General features: G+C 38.3%; 1 protein-coding gene across 1 annotated transcript in view; it reads right to left on the bottom strand.

Moving 5' to 3' along the window:
* The window catches only part of ELP4 (elongator acetyltransferase complex subunit 4), a 156,757-nt gene that overhangs the window by 98,399 nt on the left and 35,469 nt on the right, over positions 1-22,889 (bottom strand). The window contains exons 4-7 of the mRNA XM_064715616.1: positions 21,752-21,883; positions 16,897-17,036; positions 10,116-10,200; positions 4,488-4,676 (exon numbers count right to left, since the gene is read on the bottom strand). Of these exons, the coding sequence (XP_064571686.1) occupies positions 4,488-4,676; positions 10,116-10,200; positions 16,897-17,036; positions 21,752-21,883 (546 nt within the window). The remainder of the gene's footprint in view (positions 1-4,487; positions 4,677-10,115; positions 10,201-16,896; positions 17,037-21,751; positions 21,884-22,889) is intronic.

The raw sequence follows: 22,889 nt of genomic DNA, 5'->3' as shown, positions 1-22,889 counted from the left end.
ATAAGAGGATGTTCAATCGGTAGAAAATATCAATCAAGTAAAAACTTGTCACATATCACCTGAATAAAATTCATATTTGGATAAGGTTTTTATGTCATTTTCTTGAAACCCTCTTCCAGAATAGTGTATTCCTATTTTTGTTCTTGAGAAAAGAGAATTTTCTTTTTTCTTCATGCATTGTTTACCCTAGAAGCTCCATCAATAAAACCCCCAAAATCTGTGTGCTTTAGTGGACTACAATTTTTTTCCAGTTACTCTGGAAAAACTCCACACCAACAGACTTTTTTTTGCAAACTTGTGTCTTTTACCAAAATACAGCCTTACAGGACACTATGAACTGTCCCATCAGGCTGGATTAATGAGCATTATCTTTGGATAAATGCAATTCCAAGTTATTAAATCTAAGACAATGGATTGCTGGAATAATGCAAGAGCCACATTGGTGCATTTCTATCACAGAGGGAAAAAACATCAAGAACAAAATCACTATTTAATGCTCTGCAATCACTGAAGAGTCAAACCAGAAATGAGAATTTAGGGAAAGTGAACCAACAATAACAGCATTACTGTTTATCTAAAAAGGTAAGTGACTGTTTAGAAACAGATTAAGAAGGCAGCATGAGAGAAACTGCAAACCAGAATACAGAAAATATTAAATAGGGAGGATCATCTTAATGTTTCACCAGCCAGAAAAAAAGGATAATATATGAAAGGTAAAGGCAAAATTAAACTTTCTGAAAAACAAAGAAACCAAGTAGAGTCAATTTTTGAACTCCCTGTCACAATACAACATGCAAAGTATTTGGCAAAATACAGGAAAAAAAATTTAAAAAATAAATATATATATATATATATATGCATTACTCATATACTTCATATAAAAACCAGAATTAGTCTGGGCTGAAAAGAATTTGCCCCTGTCAAAAATCAGTACCACCAATTGATTTATTTGTTCTTCACTGGAGTAACTAGTACTGGAGATTGACAGAGAGAAGGTAAATTATGTCACTACCAAAAATATACTTGATCATTGCAAAGCAGGTAAAGACAAAGCTATTTTTTTGTATCCAGACAAAACTTTGATTAAATGTGGTTTTGAACTTACACGTCCTTCACGAGAATTACACATGCGAAGAATTTACATGGAGGACACCCAATTAATTTAGTTAGGGGCTTAACTACAACCTGGGAAACAGAGGAACTATTAGAGTAGTACTAGAGTGGTTCAGGGAAAAAAAATCAGGGAATTTACTACATCTTCAGGAAAGCAGTGTGAATTCTCTGCTGAAAGGAATTTGCCCCTGTCAAAAATCAGTACCACCAATTGCTTTATTTCTTCTTCATTGGAGTAACTAGTACTGGAGATTGACAGAGACAAGGTAAATTATGTCACTACCAAAAATATACTTGTTCATTGCAAAGCAGGTAAAGACAAAGCTATTTTTTTGTATCTGCCATCCAGACAAAACTTTGAATGCGATTTTGAGCAAAATCACTTAAATGTGATTTTGAACTTACACGTCCTTCAGGAGCATTACGCGTGCGAAGAAGTTACATGGAGGACACCCAATTAATTTAGTTAGGGGCGTAACTACAACCTGGGAAGAAAAGGAACTATTAGAGTAGTACTAGAGTGGTTCAGGGAAAAAAAATCAGGGAATTTACTACATCTTCAGGAAAGCAGTGTGAATTCTCTGCTGAAAGGAATTTGCCCCTGTCAAAAATCAGTAACACCAATTGCTTTATTTCTTCTTCACTGGAGTAACTAGTATTGGAGATTGACAGAGACCAAGTATGTCACTACCAAAAATGTACTTCCTCATGACAAAGCAGGTAAAGACAAAGCTATGTTTTTGTATCTGCCATCCAGACAAAACTTTGAATGTGATTTTGAACAAAATCACTTAAAAGTGATTTTGAACTTACACGTCCTTCACGAGAATTACGCGTGCGAAGAATTTACATGGAGGACAACAAATTAATTTAGTTAGGGGCGTAACTACAACCTGGGAAGCAGAGGAACTAGAGTGAGTTAGTTATTAGAGTAGTACTAGAGTGATTCAGGGAAAAAAAAATCAGGGAATTTACTACATCTTCAGGAAAGCAGTGTGAATTCTCTGCGTGTTCAGTGCACTGACTCGACGATTCGACAGATAAAGCACGTGCTAGAGCTGGCTGATGGAATTAAACATAGATACACTTGGAAATAAAGGAGAAAGCTCCCTGTGCTGGGAGAAGGGGTGTTTTCCTGCGTGTGTGAGTGCAGCAGAGAGGAGAGGAGCCGCGCAGAGGGAAGGGGAGCAGCTGCTGGGAGCACCAGGCAGCCGCGCACATGTTGGGCAGCATCCCCAATTATCGGTGCCAGCGAGGCCGCACACGCTCCCAGGGGCTGCTGGCAGGCTGCTGGGAGAGGCCAGCACTGTGCTCACTGCAGGGCTCTGGGAACTCACTCCTCAGGGCACCAACTTCCACGGTTTCAAAAAAAAAATAAATTAATTTTAATGCTTGTTGGGATTTTAGCTGACTAGAGATTGGAAAAGTACAAGGTTGTGGCTAATTTTGAGTCTTGCACTTGCAAGATAGCGTGACTTTGGACTTAGCTGTAGTGTGATAATAAATAGTGGAGGAGACGCGAGAAAAGAGAGATGTAACTTTTAAGGAATGGGGAGGAGCTGATGTTGTGGTGTGGCCAATGGACAGTGTAAATTACAGAATATTCATGAGCTTATTGCTTGCTGTCTAAGTGTCTGATGCTCTCTTCAATAAATGGAACTTGCTGATGACTCAGATTGAGCCCAGAGTTTTCCCTGCACCCGACAAACAGCTCATTCTGCAACAAATGCCCTTGTTAGTTTAAAACATCCAGGCAAAGATTCTGCACATTCATTTTTTTTTTAATTCAGGATTTTCCAGCACTTACTGCTAAAATTTAAAACTCAGTTATTTAAAAAATGAGGTATAATTTTAATTCTAACTCCCTGGAATTTATATATTTTCTTTTTTCTTCATGCACTGTTCGCCCTAGAAGTTTCATCAATATAATCAACTTCTCAAGTAAGTTTGACGCAACCTTTAGTTTCTATCTTAGAGACACTTCTGTACTTCTCTAAAACACAAACATTCTTTTTATTGGCATGGTACATAAAGAAGACCACGATGGAAATATATCCCAATTATGGACAGGCAATTCCAGTGTGTAAGAAGCAGGATCATAGTTTTTACATTCACAAATTCTATTTCTTGCATTAAATTTAACTGCCTCTCTTTCTGAAGGCAGACTGCCAGCTAATATTTAAAAATAATAATTAAGGAGGTAGAGGTATGTACTGCAAGAGAAATATTCACACACTATTGACTACAACGGTAAAACTAGAAAATCAACCTTCTTTATTTTTGAAGGATTAATTGCATTGCATTTATCATTAATTGCATTTAAATAAATAACATTTGCAGGTATTCAAAGACCTTTAACAAATGCAGTACGTGTGAGTCATGTACCTACCTAAGCCAGGATTTCATCTATTGATAAACTCACCTAGCATGAAAATATTTTGCATAATATGAGGTTTTACCCAGTACTTTTTTACTAGGATCAAATCAAATATACAAAATTATAGGCTCTCTGTTCATTGTGAATAATAACATTTTTGCTTTTGTAAGTTACACTCACAGAACAAAAGACTATCTACATTTTTCCTTTTGCTAAAAAAGTTTACTTTCGGAAGATATATTGAAGTCTCTGTATACTATCAGGAACAATGCTGTTAATTGCTTCTGATTTTGCAGTTGGAAAAATAACTCATCCCATAACTGGCTTGCTCCTAGTCCCAGCATAAGAGGATATTAGAATTATAGAGCAAATCTACACCCTTAAAAACAAGATCAGATATCACTATAATGAGCACTTTAGATAAAGACAGAGAACTGAAAAGCCTCGTATTGATACTCCAAAAAGCATTTTGAAAGCATTTTTGAAAGCACGTAAACATGTTGTAAAAATGATCAAAAAAGAGATTATTATAGATATTTACTTTTTTACAGTTTCTGAAATTTTGACAATTTTTTAAAAAAGGAATAAGACCAACATTTGGCATAACTGTTCCTAAAATTCATAATTGGGCAAGATTTTTGTGTCATTTTCTTGAAACCCTCCTCCAGAACAATGTGTTCCTATTTTTGTGCTTGAGAAAAGAGAACTTTCTTTTTTCTTCATCCACTGTTTACCCTGGAAGTTCCATCAACAAAACCCCCAAAACCTGTGTGCTTTAGTGGACTACTAACTCAAATAATTTTATACATCGTTCTTTGTAGATTTTGCAGCAGGACTCTCCCACGAAAGTGTAAAGTGTAAGACATAGCCATGTTTTAAGTTCACACTTTGAACAAAAAGGCTTTAAAAATGTCCAGAACTGCTTTTTTTTATTTTTTTTTTTGTTTAATGTAGGTTTTAAAGTTTAGCTAAGTGCTGTGGGAGGCAGCATTCCTACCTGGATGAGGTGAGCAGGCACGGTGACGATGCAGGCAGACAGGGATTTCCTGAGCAGGGCACGCAGGACATACAGGAATTTGGTCAGGCTCTGAGGATCCTCGGGAGCATCGCTGCAACAAACATCATCACCCCACAAGACGGAACCCAGGCTCTGAATTCCTATCCTCAAAACGTTCCTTTGTTTTTTCTGTTCGGGGGGAAAAAAAAAATATAAAAAATAAAAAAGTTGTTATTTTCTAAATGCTAGGAGGAATACAATTTCTAGAATGCATGTCCATAATAATGGTGTGTTTTATGTTATCACAGTAATCTCTGTCAATCTTATAAAAACTGCAAATGGAATGGGATTTTTTTTTTTCACTGCTTAGATACCATGGATAATCTAATAGACACATGGAAATACTGAGAACTACTAATTTGTATTTTTTAACCAGCTAAATATAAGTATATTCTGAAATAAAATCTAGTAACACTAGGGCACTTTACATCCTTTCTACCCTCCATCACTGTCTTAAAAATCATGTAGAAGAATATTTGCTCCCAGTTCTAAGGCAGCTTGCTGGAGCAACCACAACAACTTCTCCCTCTATTTTCACCTTTCTGCTGTGTCACTTCCATAACCTGACTGTTCCATGGTCTGCTTCAGTTCCACTTTTTCTGAGAGAGCAAGGCCAGTGCTTTGCTCACCAACACAGGGGCCTGGCACTGCCTGAGAAGTCTCCAAGCATCATTTATGTCCCTTTCAACTTCTTCCCACCAAGTTGTAGCCACAGCTGTGGAAACACAGAGTGTGATGGGGACAGATTGTCCCTTCTGCTCTGCTTTAGAGGCAGTGGCCAAGTTAAAGCTCCTTTTCTGAAGGGACAGATGATGAAGTCAAAGTTTTAACTTGTTTACGCCAAGTAAAATTTTATCTCTCATGAGGACAACTCTCATTTCTGCTTGTTTGATGCAACCCTTCCTGGTGGTCTTTGGAAAGGATTTTAGGGATATTTGCTATCAGTGGCTGAGAGAGAGACAAGGAACTCCCTCATTGAAAGACTTCCTGCACAAGGTGATCAAAGAAACATTTCTAGGGTTCATCCTTGAAGACCAGCTTTCTTTAATTATACACACACACACAGATATATATATAAATGCTAGTTTTGATAAGTAAAAGCTTGCAAGTACTTCTCACTAGAGAAAAGTGTTTTGATAAACTGCACCGATGCCTCAGGTTTCAGCTTTTCTATTTTTCCCATTCTGTGCTGCTTTAGTGTGTGGGTCTGGGCTTCACATTCAGGGATGGTGAGCTCTGTGCACAGAGCAGGGAGACAAAACAATTCCTGCTCCAGCTGGGCACCAAGGACAAATGATCCCAATCTCAGCCCCAGAGCACAAACCCCGTGGGCTGCAGAGAGAAAAACAAGCAGGGTGGGAGTGCCTGGGCTAAAGCTGGAATGGGACAATGAACTGCAAGGTGCAAATGGAGCAGAACTGATCCCAGGGAGAGAGCCCGGGAGCGCTCCTGCATTTTGGGGCCATTTTGGTTCATCTTGGGTGCAGCCCTGGCTGGGCTCTGGTGCTGCCCAAGGTGGATCCATGGAGGAGATGCTTTGAATCAATCCCTGCTTTATTCTGTAGCTCTGTCCAGCCCCTGCTCCAGGGCAGCCTGCACAAGGCATCAGCAGATATTAATTTCCAACAGCTGGAATAAACAGCAACTCTCAAGCACAAACCTTGGCCCAGCTGCTCTGGAAATCCAGAGGAAAGGTTTGGAGAAGACAAGGGGCTGTTCCAAAAGCTTCCTTACCCATGTTGGACAGGCAGAGCCTGGGTGTGAGACACAGCCCCACATGGCTCTGCTTTTATCCACCTGTGTCACCCAGGGAGCTGATCTGCCAATTCACCCCCAGTCCCTGGGGAAGCAATCTGTGCTTCAACCTCGGCTTCTGTAGTCTCAGGCTTTGCAGCTTTTAGGATTTAGTCACAAAAAATGAACTCTTTACACCACTGTACAAAGATCAGGATGTCAGTACAGGGTAAGACAACACTTCTCTGTATGGTGTCCTCTCAGATCAGGTGTTCAGTTTTAAAAAGAATAGCAAAAAAGAGAAGTTTGTCTAATATTCTTTAATTACTTCTGACCAGAGCAGATTCAGGCACTTCTTGATGCGCACTTAAGCAACAGGAAAAAAAACAACCAGGCATATAAAAAATAGTTTTAGCCAGATATGATGGACATTAACCAGGCAGAGAAAGCATTACAGTATTTCAAAATTTCAACACAAACATAGATAAAACTCGCAGAAACTTTTTAAATGAGAAAAATATTTTTTGTTATGAGGAACATCCATAAGAACAACATACAGAGGAAAGACCTGTTCTCTTAATGGAGAGAGGATGACAGATGCTTATTTCACAACATCAAATCATAAGAGTAGTAAAAGATAAAGCTATTCAGACACCTGATAATATCAGATGTATTTATTTGGCCAGTAATAGAACTTCTATCAGCATAATTTGTTATACAAAAAGATATATACTAATATACATTATATATATAATTTATTTCTATTTTAGTTTATTATTCCAAAACTGAAATATAAGAACAGTGTAAATCTGATATTCTCCCACAACCAGCCTGCTGTAAAGAGTAGAGTAACATTTTTAGAGAAAGCACCACTAGATCTTTAATATTCACATTAGCCTGGAAGTTTGGATTTATTTTGCAATTAAAAAAAAATGCAATTCTTGTAACAGTGTTTAATTTGGCAGCAGAAATTCGAATTATGAAGAATTCAGAAAACCCACCTCCAAGACAACACCAAAATAAATCCCCCTTAACTATTACCCTGAAAGCCTCCAAAGTATACAAAATTAATGTTTGAAAATAGTTGCCTATTAAATCTCTGTTGTCAGAAATGAAAACTCCAAAACACTCTGAAACAAAGAGGTGCTATTCTATATAACTTAATACCATGATCCATTTGTGAAGGATTCCCACTTAAGGATCAATAAGCGGGAAGCTTTGGGAAGGCTGTAAACCTAAGGCTTGTATTTGTAGCTTCCAGATAATTCAAACTCTGATTTTCCAAATATTAACTAATTATTAACTACTAACTAATGTTAACTGACTGTATTAAGTCCTAGAGATGCCTGAGCATTTTATGAAAGGCTACCAAGCCTCTAATGGTGGTTTTCAATAATTTTCCCAATTGTGTCAAACCATCTCTCAGCTGGGATGAGCCACATCCCGCTCAGTTTTCTTCAAATAAAGGAGTAAATCAAAGTATCATTGGCAAATTGATGTGAAAGCAGCCAAAAAATATCTGAAAGTTTTTCCAGTCAAGCATGGGATTATTTGAGGGTGGGAGTACATGCACAAACTTCTCAGAAGCCTTTATGATTATATATGGCAACTACACACAGGTCCAGAAGGATACAGGCTGCTCCTTGCTCTACAATCTTCACACCTGCCTGCTTAAAAAGCACTTTAGAGAGCTCAGTAAATGAAATGAAATAGCAAGGAATTGCTCAGAGATTTGGCAAGTAAAAGATCCAAGGTGTGTTCCAGGCCACTGCTACATTCAAGTCTGGAGACATTTTTAAGATGTGTGTATTATACAAGGCTTCTAAATGTACAAAATTTGACTGTACAAAGAAAGATGATGCAAGGGGAAAAGTGGAATATTAAAAGAAAATAATAGAAACCTCTCCAGGAAACTGCTTGCCTTACCTCCCTCGAAACAGAAAGAACTACATAGTGCTAATGGCTTTCTAGATCAATAAACTGGCCTGAAAACTGACTTTTAAAGTTTCACCTTTGAAATTTATATGTATTATTGAGCAAAAATACACTGTTAGATTCATCTCAGCTAAAGTTCAGGTTTTCTTTAGTGACACTAGTAAGTCATTTTGAAACAACTGACAAAAAACAGAGAACACTATGATTGGTGATGTTGAATTTTTGCAAGCTTTTTGAAATTTTTTTTGAAAAAACCCACACGAGTGCTGCCTCTGAAAAACCTTCATTTTCTTTTATATAAAAGGGTATGTATAAAGAAAGATAAGCAATGAGAGGCTGCTGTCCTGGGCAGGAGGCTGGCAGGGTGTGTGTGTCACCCAGGGCTCTGAGGCAGGAGGAGCATCCCCAAGGATGACACACATCCCTGTTGCCATGGCTACCGCGGGGAGAGGGGCCTGGCAGGGACCAATGGCCTTCTCCAGGCTGGCAGTGGCACCGAGGGGAGGGCAAAACCCTCGCAGACATCTCGGCTGAGCACGGGCACCGACATTTACACACGAGGGCTGCGCGCAGGGAACGCTCCCAGAGCCCGCTGGCACACAGGAGAACAGCCCCTCCTGCACCATCTCCCTGCAAAAACCACTCCCAGGCTATTCCAGCAGCTTCAGGCAGCTCTTGATGTGCACTTAAGCAACAGGGAAAAAAAACCAAACTAATATTCCTAAGATATTGAATTTGAATGAAATAATTTCAGGCTCTCTCCAGAGTCTGTGCTAATTGGCTTCTACTGCAGTGGCATTTCTGCTGTACAGCAATAATCACCTTTCAATTGAGCATCAATCTGTACAATTTATTGTATTATTTCCATCAGCTCCAAAGGACTGCCACATTACTGAACATGACAGAATAACTTACAAGGCACTGCTCAAACTAGAAAAGGTCTTCCAGCCTATGTTGTTACACTTAAAGAGTTTTTGATTCCCACATTTTATACTTTATTGTCACAGACATCTTTTGTGGAAAATCCTTTCTTTAGGATTTTTCCCCCTTCTGGGAAGCTGAGGCCCCAGAAAGAGAATGTAAACAATTATTATCTGCTGCTGTGGAATGCAACAGGTGCATCTGTGATTGGCTTATATTCCACGTTTACAATTAAGGGCCAATCAAAAGACCAGAGAGAATCAGAGAAAGCTCCTTTGTTGATTCATTCCTATTCTATTCTTAGCTTAGCAGCTTCTGAACTTCTCTCTCTATTCCTTTTAGTATAGTCTTAATATAACTTATATCATAAAATAATAAATCCAGCCTTCTGATCATGGAGTCAAGATTCTCATCTATCTCTTCACCCCTGAGGAACCCTTGCAAGCCTGGTAATACTTTATGAAGAGTACAGAGATTTTTGGAAGGCTGACAAGCTGATTTGTAAATTGAAATAGCATTCTTATTTCTTTACTTCTCTTTCAATGCTCACCACACAAAGATGCTACCATTTAATCAATTAAAAAATGCACACCAGTTAAAACAACAACAAAAAACCTGAAAGCTTAGGGGTAAATGTTTAACTTCAAGAATCTTGAGCAGATTATGCTAAAGCTATAATTTGAAAAACAAATATTGTAGGTGAAAATGTGTTTTGCTTCTTTCCATTATATTTGGCCATCCATTTATTAACTAATTGCACAGAAAATGCATTTTACTAATGCTGCCTTACATTTCTTTCTCTGCATATCTGTAACAGGTAAAAATTAAAAAAAAACCCTTAAAACATGAACAACACTATTTATTTTGCTTGTTTACTTTACCAATGTTCACAAACAATATGTTCCTCAATAATTTGTGCAAGAAAAGCAAGGAAAGAATAGCTACAGGATTAAAGAGGAGTGTGAGGGTGTTCAGTACCTGGGGGTCAGAGCCATCAAAGCCCTCCTGAGAAATGATCCTCTGAATGGACTGAAGCAGCCTTGCATAACCACTGTTCATATTCCTGTTGGGAAGCAGAAATATTTCAGTCACACATTTCAGTATTCTCCTACGTGTCTCTAACAGCTGTATAAAAATTAAATATGAACAGATGCAGCTCTCAGTGCAAGTGCCACATGGAAAAGAGGTGTCAGAGAAGAAAAAAAAACCCCAAAAACTCTTTGAATAAAGTTGACATTATAAGCAGCTTCATATTAACTAGTTCAGTGCTCAGACATTTAGTGAAAGCTAAAACCTCTAGGGATTAAGATAACTTAATTATGTCAGGCTCACTTACATCTAGGAGATTAATGATTTAATGTATCAACTTAAAGTTGAAACCATTCCAGCCCAGTACTAATCTTCTGTAACTGACAGAGATCTACCCAGTTGTTATTCCAAGTATTCCTAATCAATGCCCTGAAGAACAGAGTTGACTTTCTATGAAAATTTTCATGCATTTTCACAGCTTTATTTGCATGACAGCAAAATTGCGAGGTAGCATTTATTCTGTGTATTGTTTAGAAAATATAACATTCAGAACAATAAACAAAAGCAAACCAATGGCTAAAAATGGATTTAAGCAGACTTAACACAAAACAAAGGTTCAGGAAATCATCTTGTCAGACTTAGAAGCTCTTTACTTTCAAAGAATGATTCAGGTGCTCACTTTTAAAAGAGAAATTGTTTTCTTAAACCTCATGGACCACACAGAGCTGAGTGTCTGGGCCTGATGCATGTTCCTCATTGCAGCTCAAACCCTTCCATCTTTTCTATCTTTGACATTTTCTTCCAGTCTCATCAAGGGTTGAAGATGCAAACCTCTTGCTCTTGTACCTCTTTGGATATACAACAGGTTATTTTGAAAATGTTGCCTTTAAAAATATTCTTGTTTGCTCCATAATTTGTGTGTCTGGCAACAGCTCAAGTTGGAGGGCACCCTGAGAGACCACCTGGCCCAAATATTAATGAAATATTATTAATATTATTCCCATTACTTTACTAAGAGCCTAGACTGTTATCCAAATGCATTTTACTGATGAATAAACCCAAATAAACTTGCTTTCATCCCTTGGCACAGGAGAGAATTCAACTTTTCTGAGAAGCATGCTAGAATTGCAATGATCTGTCTTTTGCACCATTGCTTCAACTCAAAAATGTGTGTTTCCTTTAAGAAAACAGTATCCATACAAGCCCAATCCTAAAACATACTTGAGTTATAAACATCTACAATCAAAAAAGTCATGTGGTCCTAAAAAACTGAGTTTTGAAACAATCAATATCATAAAACATTAAGAGATGACCTTTCTCTGATATGAACACAAAGGAGAGTTTCCAAATCAAACTGTGTTTGTTTCAGATTTAGTACTCTAGAAGGCTACTGGCTAAACTGATGCATATAATATAAATAAAGGGTATTTAATAATTTAATACCCTTTATGAAATGCAGACCTGAAAATTAACAGGCAGGGTATGATCTCAACCTGATATTTCATGCATAAAGTCTGCCTTGCTATACAAAAAAAAGCAAGTTGAACTTCTCAAGTCCATTACTTTCCTAGTGCTCAGTTGCAAAAGGAATGGAAAATAAATGTTCTGCCCACACTGTGTGGCAGCTGTCAGTTTAGAGGGTGAACTTTAGCCCCCCACAGTAGCCAAAATTCTCTCTCTGTGTCTTTGCATTACCACAACAGATAGTATTTTATTTTGCCAGAGAATATACAAAATATTTGCCAATTTCTGATTCATTCCTAACTTGTTTTTAAAAGTTAGTGGATAAAAGAATTAAACAACCAAAGCACTTGCAGCATTAAAGGGTCTCAAAATTAACGCAAAGAAATAAAATAGATCATCAATTAATCTACCAGAAAGAGATTTGCAGCAAAGAAAGAATTTTTAAAAATCATGTAGTATGTGTAGATTTTTTAAAAATATCAACACAGGTGCTTTTCTATCTCTTTCTAAAATATTAATGGTTTCCTTGAATTTGACCCATCTTATGTAAATAAGAACATGAAAGATAATGTAGAAACACTGTTTATAAAAGCAAGTTGCATTACCCTTCTGGCAATGTTTGTCACAATATTTAAGGAAGGAAATAAGATATTGCTTATTTTCCAATTTCTAGTCTTTTTTTGGATTTGTTGCTAAACACGACTTGATGTTGATAATGAGTTTAAACAACAACTCCTTTACTCATTTTTTTTGTTTACCACTTTAGTAATGGGTAAAGCAGGAGCTGGCAAGAAGGTATCCTGGTTACAACAAAGGCTTTGCTGATAGTTTCCAAGCACTTAACAAAGGTGAGGTTATCAAGGGGATGACAAATCGCCTTGTTATGGAAAAGGAGACTCCATTAGGCAAGACAGTCAAACCTATTTTATCTAAATTTATTGGTAAATCCAGTCTCTAGATAAATTTACTCTTTTTTTCAAATGCACGTACTTTCTTAAGGCAAGATTTACAAGCGTTACTGAAAAACCACAAGTTAATTATTTTGGATTTTTTTATTACCAAACCTTCTTGTTTGGCAATTGCCCTGAAGGAGGAGACTGAAGGCAGAGATGGAAAATAAGGACCAGCAGAGAGGATATCCCTGATTCCTGTGCAGCCACCAGGACACAGAATATCCTGGCAACAACCAGTGCACAGCAGCTCCTGCCAGCCACACATCCCTGTAAACCAGCACCAGCACACAACTGCCCTTCCCCAGAATAAAAATGAGATAAGACAGGGAGGGTTTGTGCCTTCTTCTGCCACCAAACACCCAGGCCCATTTACTGCTTCCTTTAGCAGCACTGGCTTCAGTTAATTTTTAGCATGGGGAAATCAACTCCCATCCCCTTGAGTGATTTTCCCCATGGTCTAATTCAAAGCTGTTTCATCTAAATTTATTGGTAAATCTAGTCTCTAGATAAATTTATTGTTTTTTCAAATGCATGTACTTTCTTAAGGTAAGATTTACAAGTATCGCTGAAAAACCACAACTTCATTATTTTGGTTTCTTTGATTATCAAATTGCCCAGAAGAAGGAGACTGAAAGCATGGATAGAAAATATGAAAGCAGAGATAGAAAATCAGAGCTGCCTGCAGTGCCCAGGGCCACCAGAGAGGATATCCCTGATTCCTGCTGGGTGCCAGCTCCAGCAGTGCAGCCACCAGGACACAGAATATCCTGGCAACAACCACTGTCAGCCACACATCCCTGTAAAGCTGGGCCCAGCACACAACTGCCCTTCCCCAGCATAAAAGTGAGATAAGACAGGGAGGGTTTGTGTCTTTTTCTGCCACCAAACACCCAGGCCCATTTACTGCTTCCTTTAGCAGCACTGGCTTCAGTTAATTTTTAGCATGGGGAAATGAACTCCCATCCACCTTGAGTGCTCATCCAAGGGAACCCTGTGGTTTAATTCAGCCATCAGGACTGCAGGAAGGACAGCAAACATGGCTATTAAATGTTATACCTGCACTATACACACAGGTGCCAGTTTATAGGGTAACACTTTGCCCCTGCCCCTATCAAAAAACAGGTACACACACATGTGAAAATACAGGAAACAAAAGGAAGACTGATCCATCCAAATGATGTTGAGAACCTCCAAAACTCATTTTTAATTGCAAAGAAAAGATCAGTTTTAATCTAATCAGGCAAAAAAATTACCTTTCTTTTCAAGTCCATAAAGAAACCAAGTGCTTGTGTGGATAGCCAGAGGAGGACATATATACAAATATACATGATTTCTCAAAAGGGCCAAGAGTTTCTGGCCTATATAAATTCCCTACATCTCTGATCCTGCAAGGGAAACTCTGAAATTATCTAAAAAAATACATTAGCTACAATTACAGAGACAGTTCACTCACTGAGGAACAGGTGAAATAAAATGGATTTCTTTTTTGGATTTTATTTAATTTAATTTAGACATCATGACTAATGTGAATTAAAGAATCACAAATACAGGGATGAAAAGAACCCCAGTTAGTCTGACAGATGTTTACCTAGCTTGTCCTTGGAGATTTTCAGTGATGGAGATTCTACAATACTCCTGTCTGCAAGGCAACCTCTTGTGCAAATCATTAGAAAAACATCTCACTATTTCCTGCCTCTATTTCTACCATTTTTACTGCAGCCCATGATTGCAGAAGACAGAGCTGCACCCTCTGCATGTCAGTTTTTAACTCTGCTTCCATTCTTCCAAGAACTTCCATTTTCAGCCTAATAGCAGGGACTGTAATTTTGAAAAATTCTTCCTTCCCACCTTGTCTTAACACTGACCTAGCGCAACCTTTGTAAAATAGGGAATCCAAAACCTACTGTGTTTGTGGTCAGAAATGACAACAATCAAAGTCGGAAGACAAATGAGCTACTGTAAAGAAAGAGACTTACACAACTCTACATCCCCCACAGATTTCTAAGAGTTTGCTCTTCCCAGTGTGGTCTCTGTTCCTCCCTGTCATACATTGTGTAGTTTTTAGACTGCATGACAATGTTTGGAATGGTGGCTGGTTGTCACTTTGGTACCTGCCTTTACTCCCAACACCACAATTCCTTCATTTCCTTGGGAGGGACTTGTTGAAGGAGACCCACGTTGAGGTGGCAGGGAGAAGAAAAGGAGACAAGCCTTCCAAAGGCCACCTTGATCTTATCTTCCTCACCTCATCACTTGGTGCTCTACCAATTTGCCAAGAAAATTACACAAACCCAATTTTTCTGTTAGATTTAAACTAAAAAAAGAGTAGAACTCACACTGTAAGAATGATGCACTCTTATCAGTCTAGCACACAAGCACAGTGTCACCATTAAACAAGGCTTAGAAAATCAAATGCATAAAGTCCATTCCTTATGCTATACTGATGAGTTAATTTGATTTTAACGTAAAATGAACTAATACTTGACAGCCATATAGTTAGTGGATGAGTCACAACATTCTCATTAGCTAGAGAAGAGAAAGGGAGTTAAATTGCTCAGTAACTGGAACAACACTTGCAACCTGTCAGATATTCTTTGTGTCCATCCTCTATTGCTCTGCTACTAAAAATCAGAAATTATAACATATAAACAAAATTGGTTCAAATACTTCTATAGAAAAAAGTTCTCTGCTTTGACCTAAAATTGGGGGGTTTTTACACTATCACAAGAATTTACTTCACAAAGCAGAGACACTTGATCATGCAACACAGAACAACACAGACTTGGCTTTTGCTTTGCTACAGCTCTAAGAAAGGTGGCTCATACTGCACTTCTTTCATAAATCAGGTTTTATATGAGTGCACTGCAGTGGAAATCAATCCCAGTGAATCCCACACTGCCTCCAGGAGCTGGCCCTATACACTGGCATCTATAAAGCTAGGTATTATATGAATGATATAAATTACACTATTATATAAATTCAGGGACTGGGCTGGACAAAGAAAATGCTGGCCCAGCCTTGATGTTTGACTTGACTTGAAGTGTCTCCAAGAAAGACACAATGGATGTGTGTGTCTACAGGCTAAGAGGAGCCTTTGCTACTGTCACTCATTTTCTCTCAGTCTTCCTTAATTCCCTACTGACAGCCATAAACATAATGAGTTATTCATTCCGAGGAGAGCCTGAATAGGAGATGCTTTGCGAGACGTAATTAGCGATTGTAATTTTATTCACAGCATATTGCGCTTTCCTTAGGTGAAGCTGTAGGATGTAAGAAGTAAAAGCACATCATCAACTAATCTGATCTAGCACTCTGAGCTATGTAGGTCAAGGATGGCCTGCCTCCTAAGCCCTGCAAACTGCAGAGATCCTTTTAGGGCTGATAGCCACCTGACAAGCCCATCTCTGAGCTGCTCAGGGAGGGCTCCAGCCAGACAGGAGCAGCTCTCCCAGCGCCCACACTGGGCTGTCAGCAGGGCTGGGCTCACAACACACAGCCAGGCTGTCCTAGTAATGTCTGCCTTAATTGTCACTGCCAACCTGCTCCCTCCCCTGCCAGTTTGCAGCTTCCTCATCCTCTGCCTGGATTGGGGTTGAAGGCACTTGAGAGGATAGCTCACACTCAGACTCAGGTGTTTATTACTTCTCATCTATGTCACAGCCGCACAGGCAGTGAGTTCTGCAGTTCTTCACTAACAAGGCACAAAATGGCTAACTATCTTTTGTTACAAGGCCTTTTAAAGCTAAACTATCCAGTTAAGAAATGACACCTAAATTATTTTCACTTTTAACCCAATATCTAGTCACTTGAAGTCCACAATGTGGAGTTTCCTGACCCATTACACAAAACCACCCAAACCCATGGAGAAGGTGAAGAAGAAGGACCAGCCTTCACCCTAAAACCTCCATCTTGCTTTTTATATATTACTATATTCTAAAATCCTAAACTCTACATTTTCCACCCTGTGACGTTACACATTCTATTCAAACTCCACACCCACAATCCCAGTTCTGTCATTCCATTTTGGAAGCCTTCTCCACAGCCCCAGGTCAATGCAGTGAAGTCTTGGGGGTCAGGGCCTGTCAGCACAGACACCCTGAAATTCTCAGCATCCAGAACCCCAACACTCCCCCATTTGGGAGCAGAGCTCTGAGCTGTCCCTGTGCCACCCATGGCCAAACTGCTCCTGACCCCCCCTCCATCACCATAGCAAGTGCAGACCCAAAATAATTTATTTTAGACCCAATTTTCATTTCCTGCCAACATGCATGCAAAATCTAAACACACAACAGAACCGTGGTGTCAAAACTTACCATATTTTCATTTCAGGCTCAGAAGGCAACTCTTCATGGAGGTAAAATCTGTGCAGTTTGACAGACTGACACAGTTCTGGAGACATTTTTTTAGAAACATCATAATAATGGCCAAACTTTGTATATGTTGTTGGGCTGGTCTGTGGAAACAACAGTACTGATTACAATCTTAAACTATTATCTGTCAAAGGAAAGTAATTAACTAACAATGCACTTCAAACCTCTGTTTTTTTTTCCCATTCAGCCCAAATAAAAGCTTAAAGTAGAAAAACATTATAATAATTACTACTAAGTTTTCATTCCCCCATTGTCATACTTGAATGTAAATCTTTCACACAGAGTTCAGCCTCTACTATTCCAAGTTGCAGCACCAAAGTGAAGCCAGATAATTAAAAGAATGCAGTTTTTGCACATGTTCTAGACAGATGATCACAAATGTGCAGAGGCCAGATGTATGAAATCAGCAGAACATTGTGTGTTCAGTCTCTTTGATTTTTCAGTCTCTGACAATTATATGGGTGCTGCAGAAATATTTTCAGCTGACTTGGAAAATTTTTCTCTTTATTTATGATCAGTTAAAAAACCCCAACCATTGCATCTTCATATAAGTGATTTTAATAGAAAAATAAGAAACAGTTTAAAATTATTTTCAGTTTCTTGAAAATCAAATAAACAGGCTGAGCATTACATGCAATAACTATGAGTTGCCATAATGAAGATACATGTTCTTCAGATCTTAATTTTTTACATGCAACACCATAAACCAAATTTAATGCATACCTGTGCAGGAATTACAAATTTTGAACATGGTGTGCTATTAAATAGAGGAAATAAATGCATCTGTTTGGTCCATATTAATGGAATTCAGAACAGAACTTGCAACATTATTTGAATTATACATATAAATTTAACACCCCTAGAGACCCCTCCTCCAGACTGTTATATCATGAAATATTCAAGTAGATAGTATTTCACCAAAAAAAGTATTGAACTGTTAAGATTAATTAGAAGGATCTGATTTAGGTAAAATATTTTGAAATTATTTGACTAACAGGTTTTAGGCCTGGTCAGTTATCAGAGAATATCAACAGTAACAATAATGCAATACTTCTCCCAGAATAACCAATGAAATCCAAACTTTTAGTTAAAAGAAATAATTAGTTTAAAAAAATTAAAAACCCATGGAATTGCTTATGAATATCTAGTCATTTGAGGCAACTAGTTTTACTAAAAAAATTATATAGAAAAGCACATTCTCTAAATCAGTGTACCAATTTATTTCTTGGTATCTGATTTTTAAAGCAGGCCGTTCAATAAGACACAACATTCCATCAAAATTTAAATGTTTTTCTTGTAAAATGTAACTTTATTCAAAACAAGGATTCTGAAAGCAATTTAAACAGGGGCTGTTCTTTGGCCTATAATCTATTCTTTATCCGGATTACAGATCAGAATGTTTTTACTGCAATCTCTACCAGAGCTCATCTTTTTATTGTGTACTTCCAAGCCCCCTTAATGTTTTAGAAAGGCCTTGACTAACTGAACTTTGATCTGATGTCTTCATTGAGAAAAGCTCCAGGTCGCCCATTTCAGATGCAAATCCTTCCTGAGGCCCAATAGAGTTTAGTAAAGACAGCAAAAAAGAAGAAACAAGAAGTTTCCAGGATCCTCTTTGAGAATCCTGAGGCACATTGGTGTCCTTAATCCACCCCGCCGCAGGGATTAAGGTAGGTGATAACCTCTCCTGCTTCCAAAGAATGAGCACAGCGCCCACAAACTGGGTGGAGCCTGGGATTTGGCGCTAATAAAACCCCATAAAAGCAATAAAAGCTGGGTCCATGGCAGAGGGCCCTGAATAGGGCTCAGTGTCCTGCATTCCCAGGCCTAGCAGGGAGCTGCTGGGAAGCCTACCTGACCCAAGGAAGCGTGAATAATGGAGCGGGGCAGAGCGGCCGCGCGCGGCCCACACTCACCAGCCCTCTCTGACACTGATACCTCTGGCCTTACGTTTTTCTCCTCTTGGTTTGGTTTCAGCTTTGTATTAAGTTAGTTTATAATTTATATTAAGTGTTATTAGGATCTTTTCATAGGATGGTAAGGAAAACAAAATCCTATTCCGGCTGGAGACTCAAGGACAATCTCTTCAAAATTCAGGCCCAAAGCTTAAACAATGTGAGAAGAGGAGGGTGGGCAAGCAAGCAAGGAGGATGAAACTTCATCATTTGAAGCCATTAATTGCACAATTAACTCCAATATGCAAATGGATTAAAACATATAAAAATGTGAGATCTCATGACCAAGCCCTCTTTTGCTTCCATCTTGGAGGCATCTGGGCACTGCCAGGGCGTGGTCTTTGAAGGCACTTCCATAAATATCCACTTTATTCCTCTGAACTCCTTCTAGCCTCTGTTCCAGCTCCTCAAGAAGGCACCACTACATTCCTTAGCAGGCCAGCTCTTTCCTGGATTCCTGGTTTGCACAAGGAGAAATGCTCTAAATTGTCAGCGAGCAGAGCGCGCTTTTACGCTACCGTCTGCTGTTAATGTTTCTAATTGCAACCCTAATGTGCTAGAAATCTCAGATTTAGGATGAACCAAGGCAGAAAATTGATTTCATGCTGTGACAGTTTATATATTGCCCCAAGAACATAAGCAGTTCATTGTAAAAAAAAAAAAAGAGGAAAAAACCACACTGTCTTGCATTGCAAAAGAGACTCTCCATATACACAAAAGTTGAAATTAATTCACTTCTGATACAGATATAACTAACAAACTGGCAAAAGCACATCAAGCATAACAAGGTCTTTCACTCCAACAGTTTTCTTAGAAATCTATTTTTTTCTGATGCAAGGTATGTGCAATATGTAGAGAGAAACTGGGACAGCTGTGAAGAGCACTAATACAAATACCATTGCTAAGAACAAAACCCAGGTACCTGGCTGGTCTACACAGGGTCAAATAAATGCAAAGGGAACATCCGAACTACCAATCAAAAATCTATTATTACTCAAACAGTAAACAAATCAATCATCAAAAATACCACAAAGATATCTTTCACTCAGCATTCCTGCTCTGTATTTAGCCAGATAACGGGTAGAAAAGTTTCTGCTATCGTGTTTAGAGTTCTAGCTAAAAGGAAAGCTAATTTTTCTCTTTCACAGTTGAAACTATTTGACAGTAGTTTCTGAAAATGCACTGGCATATTAGTTCAATCAGTTTGGAAAATACGCCTTGAAATTTTATTCAACATTGGTTTTTACCAGCAAAGGAACATTTAAAGGAGGAATCACAACCAAAGTTGCTCATTAAATTATAGAACTGAATGCATTGTTATGGGTAGGCAAGGCAGTATCAGATTTTTCCTCAATGGAGTATAATCACCAATCCAATTAACATAGAACAGAGCAAAAATTTTATGATAACTGCAATACAAAATACTGAAAAATATAAATTTAAACCATTTTTACACCAATTAAAATGTCCTGAGGAATTTTAAGTATAGACTGTTTAAGATTGATACTTTTATTTGTGTGCTTTAATTTTTGCATAAATTTAACATACACATAAAGATATTGTGCCTCAACTATTGAGAATGATCAAGGTCCAATTCAAAAAGCAGCAAAAACAAGGGAAACTCCCCCAGAAAAACTGACAATCTTATTCTATCTTGCATAATCAATTTTCAGTAATCAAGGGTACACACATCACGCATTTTCAAGAAATATTACATTAGTGGAAGAACTGGTTACTGCTATGAACTCAAAGATGAGTGGACACTCAACTGAATTTTTAAAATAATTTTTCTATGTTGTTAGAACATCAGAACACAATTTGTTAACAACATGCAAATGTTTTCATATCAATGTACAAGGAACTCTGCTAGATTTTAAACCAGACAAATTATTTTGGGGACGGTTCATAGTGGCACAGCAAGCTTCACAATAATAAAATTGATGAGATTATATGATTACCCTGGAGGCTGTTTGATTTGGCATGTCACCATATATAAGTCTTTTCTGACACAACTGTATAGCCATGTCTGTGCAATTTCACAGAAAACCAAACATGCCAAGCCTTGTAAGATCATTTTGTCACATTCCAATTATGTTTTTAAGAACACAACTGAACTTACTAGGCAGGTATGACTACATCTAAACCAGAATTTATAAATGTAGACTAAGATGTACAGACAAAACCAGGATTTGATTCTGGACAGCCAGAAATGCTGTAACTTTGTTAAAGACTGATTGTGCCGCTGGATTAAATAAGAAAGGCACCAGCCATGGGAGATTGATTATCCACGAAACAAAACACCAACAACTGTAAACTCTGAAAGACTGACCACTGAGCTTGTTCCTTACATTGTCCCTGCCCCGTGCTCAGCTCCCAGTGGCAGTGAGGCTGAGAGAATCTCAAGTGCTTGCTTTAGTTGTTATGCACATGGATAAGCAGGTCAACAGCTTGCTTCCACTGCAGACACCCACTAAGTCCTGTTGATTAAACCTACTTAAGTAATTTGTGTGCAACTAAATTTGGGCCAAGGTTGGAAGCAAGCACATCACTCAAACTTCCATTAAAAGCTGTCTCGATTTGATAATGCTCATTGAAAAATCCCATGGTTTTTACTTTTAAATTACTATTGTCTGTATGGATTTTTAGAGTACCTGCAAACTCTCAAATTCCCTTTTTGCATCATTAGTAATTAAAATATTCACTGGTGTATGATAGTTTTTCCTCAAGAGGCAATCCTATAACACTGCCCATTAGCAGTTCTGTTGTCTAGGTTCTACTGAAAAGCATTTGCTTTTCAAATTCATTTTGAGTGCAAAAGGAGAGAAGCAAGAAATAGGCATTACCTCCATTTTTGGTAAATTTTGGTAGCGCCAGGCTATTTTCATAGAATCCTGAACATCCTCAGACTTCACAGCTGCTGCTTCATCTCCCAATTCCTTCCTGTAGGAACCATCAAGCAAAGGGGCTGGAAGTTCCTACAGGTAGAGAACAAAAAAATGTCAGCTATCTGCAGGAGAAACAGCAGTTCAGGTTTTTATCCACACCCCCCTCCAGCCAGATAACACAGTTATCTGACTATAATGGGCAGCTGCAAAATCTGTAAAAGATTAATAGATTAAAAGAACTCTTTTGAAGGACTGGCTCCTACTAATACTAAGCAGGAAAGAACTCCATGTAATTATTACTGGAAAAATGAATTATAGAAGTAAAAGAAAGAAAGCAGAATGGAAATACTACATTTGATACTCTGCTTCATCTTGAGTATTCCCATTCCCATTATCACCTATATTCTTTTTTTTTAATATTTCTTTAGAGGCTGATCTCCTCAACTACTCCATTTCTGACAGTGGGCAAGTTCCCTGCATATTTAAACCCATTTAAGCCTTTTCCAATAGCAAATTTAAGCCTATTTTAACATAAGAACTTTGTTAGCTGCTGTAAATCTTCCAGAAGTCTCCAACAGATCACAACAGCCTACAGACAGCAGCTGAAAGCCACTGCAACAGGATGGTTTGGATTTTCTCTTCTGCTAACCATTAGGCATGATATCTACTCATGATGGATATCTCATGGACACAAACACAGGAAAGGAAGGGGGGAGTGCTCAATTCTGGATTTTTAAAAGTTTCTAACGTGCTTTCTGCCTTTGCTGCACTGCTGAATAATTCAGTGCTGAATTCAGAACTCATGCAACGGGCTTCTACAGCTACTGGAAAAATTAAGTGCAATGAAGTTTTCTGCCCCAGCTTTATCGCAGCCATTCCTGTGAGCTGGAGGGCAAAGAATCTCTGCTTAAAACAGAACAAGGCTCAGCTGAAAACTCTGTTTTCCTTGAGCAAAGGCTTCTGAGGAAGACGTGCCTCAAGGGTTAAACCCACACTGAGCTAGCCAGGAGCTCGGTATTGTGTGTGGAGACTGCCAAAAAGCAAATTTGAAACCTTTAGAAGAAGAATCTGGACTGAAGGGTGGGACACACATCAA

The sequence above is a fragment of the Zonotrichia leucophrys genome, chromosome 5 (genome assembly GCF_028769735.1).
Source record: "Zonotrichia leucophrys gambelii isolate GWCS_2022_RI chromosome 5, RI_Zleu_2.0, whole genome shotgun sequence".
In the NCBI taxonomy this organism is placed as follows: Eukaryota; Metazoa; Chordata; class Aves; order Passeriformes; family Passerellidae; genus Zonotrichia; species Zonotrichia leucophrys.
The sequence above is the reverse complement of the archived record's forward strand: the minus strand, read 5'-3'. Positions and strand labels throughout refer to the sequence as shown.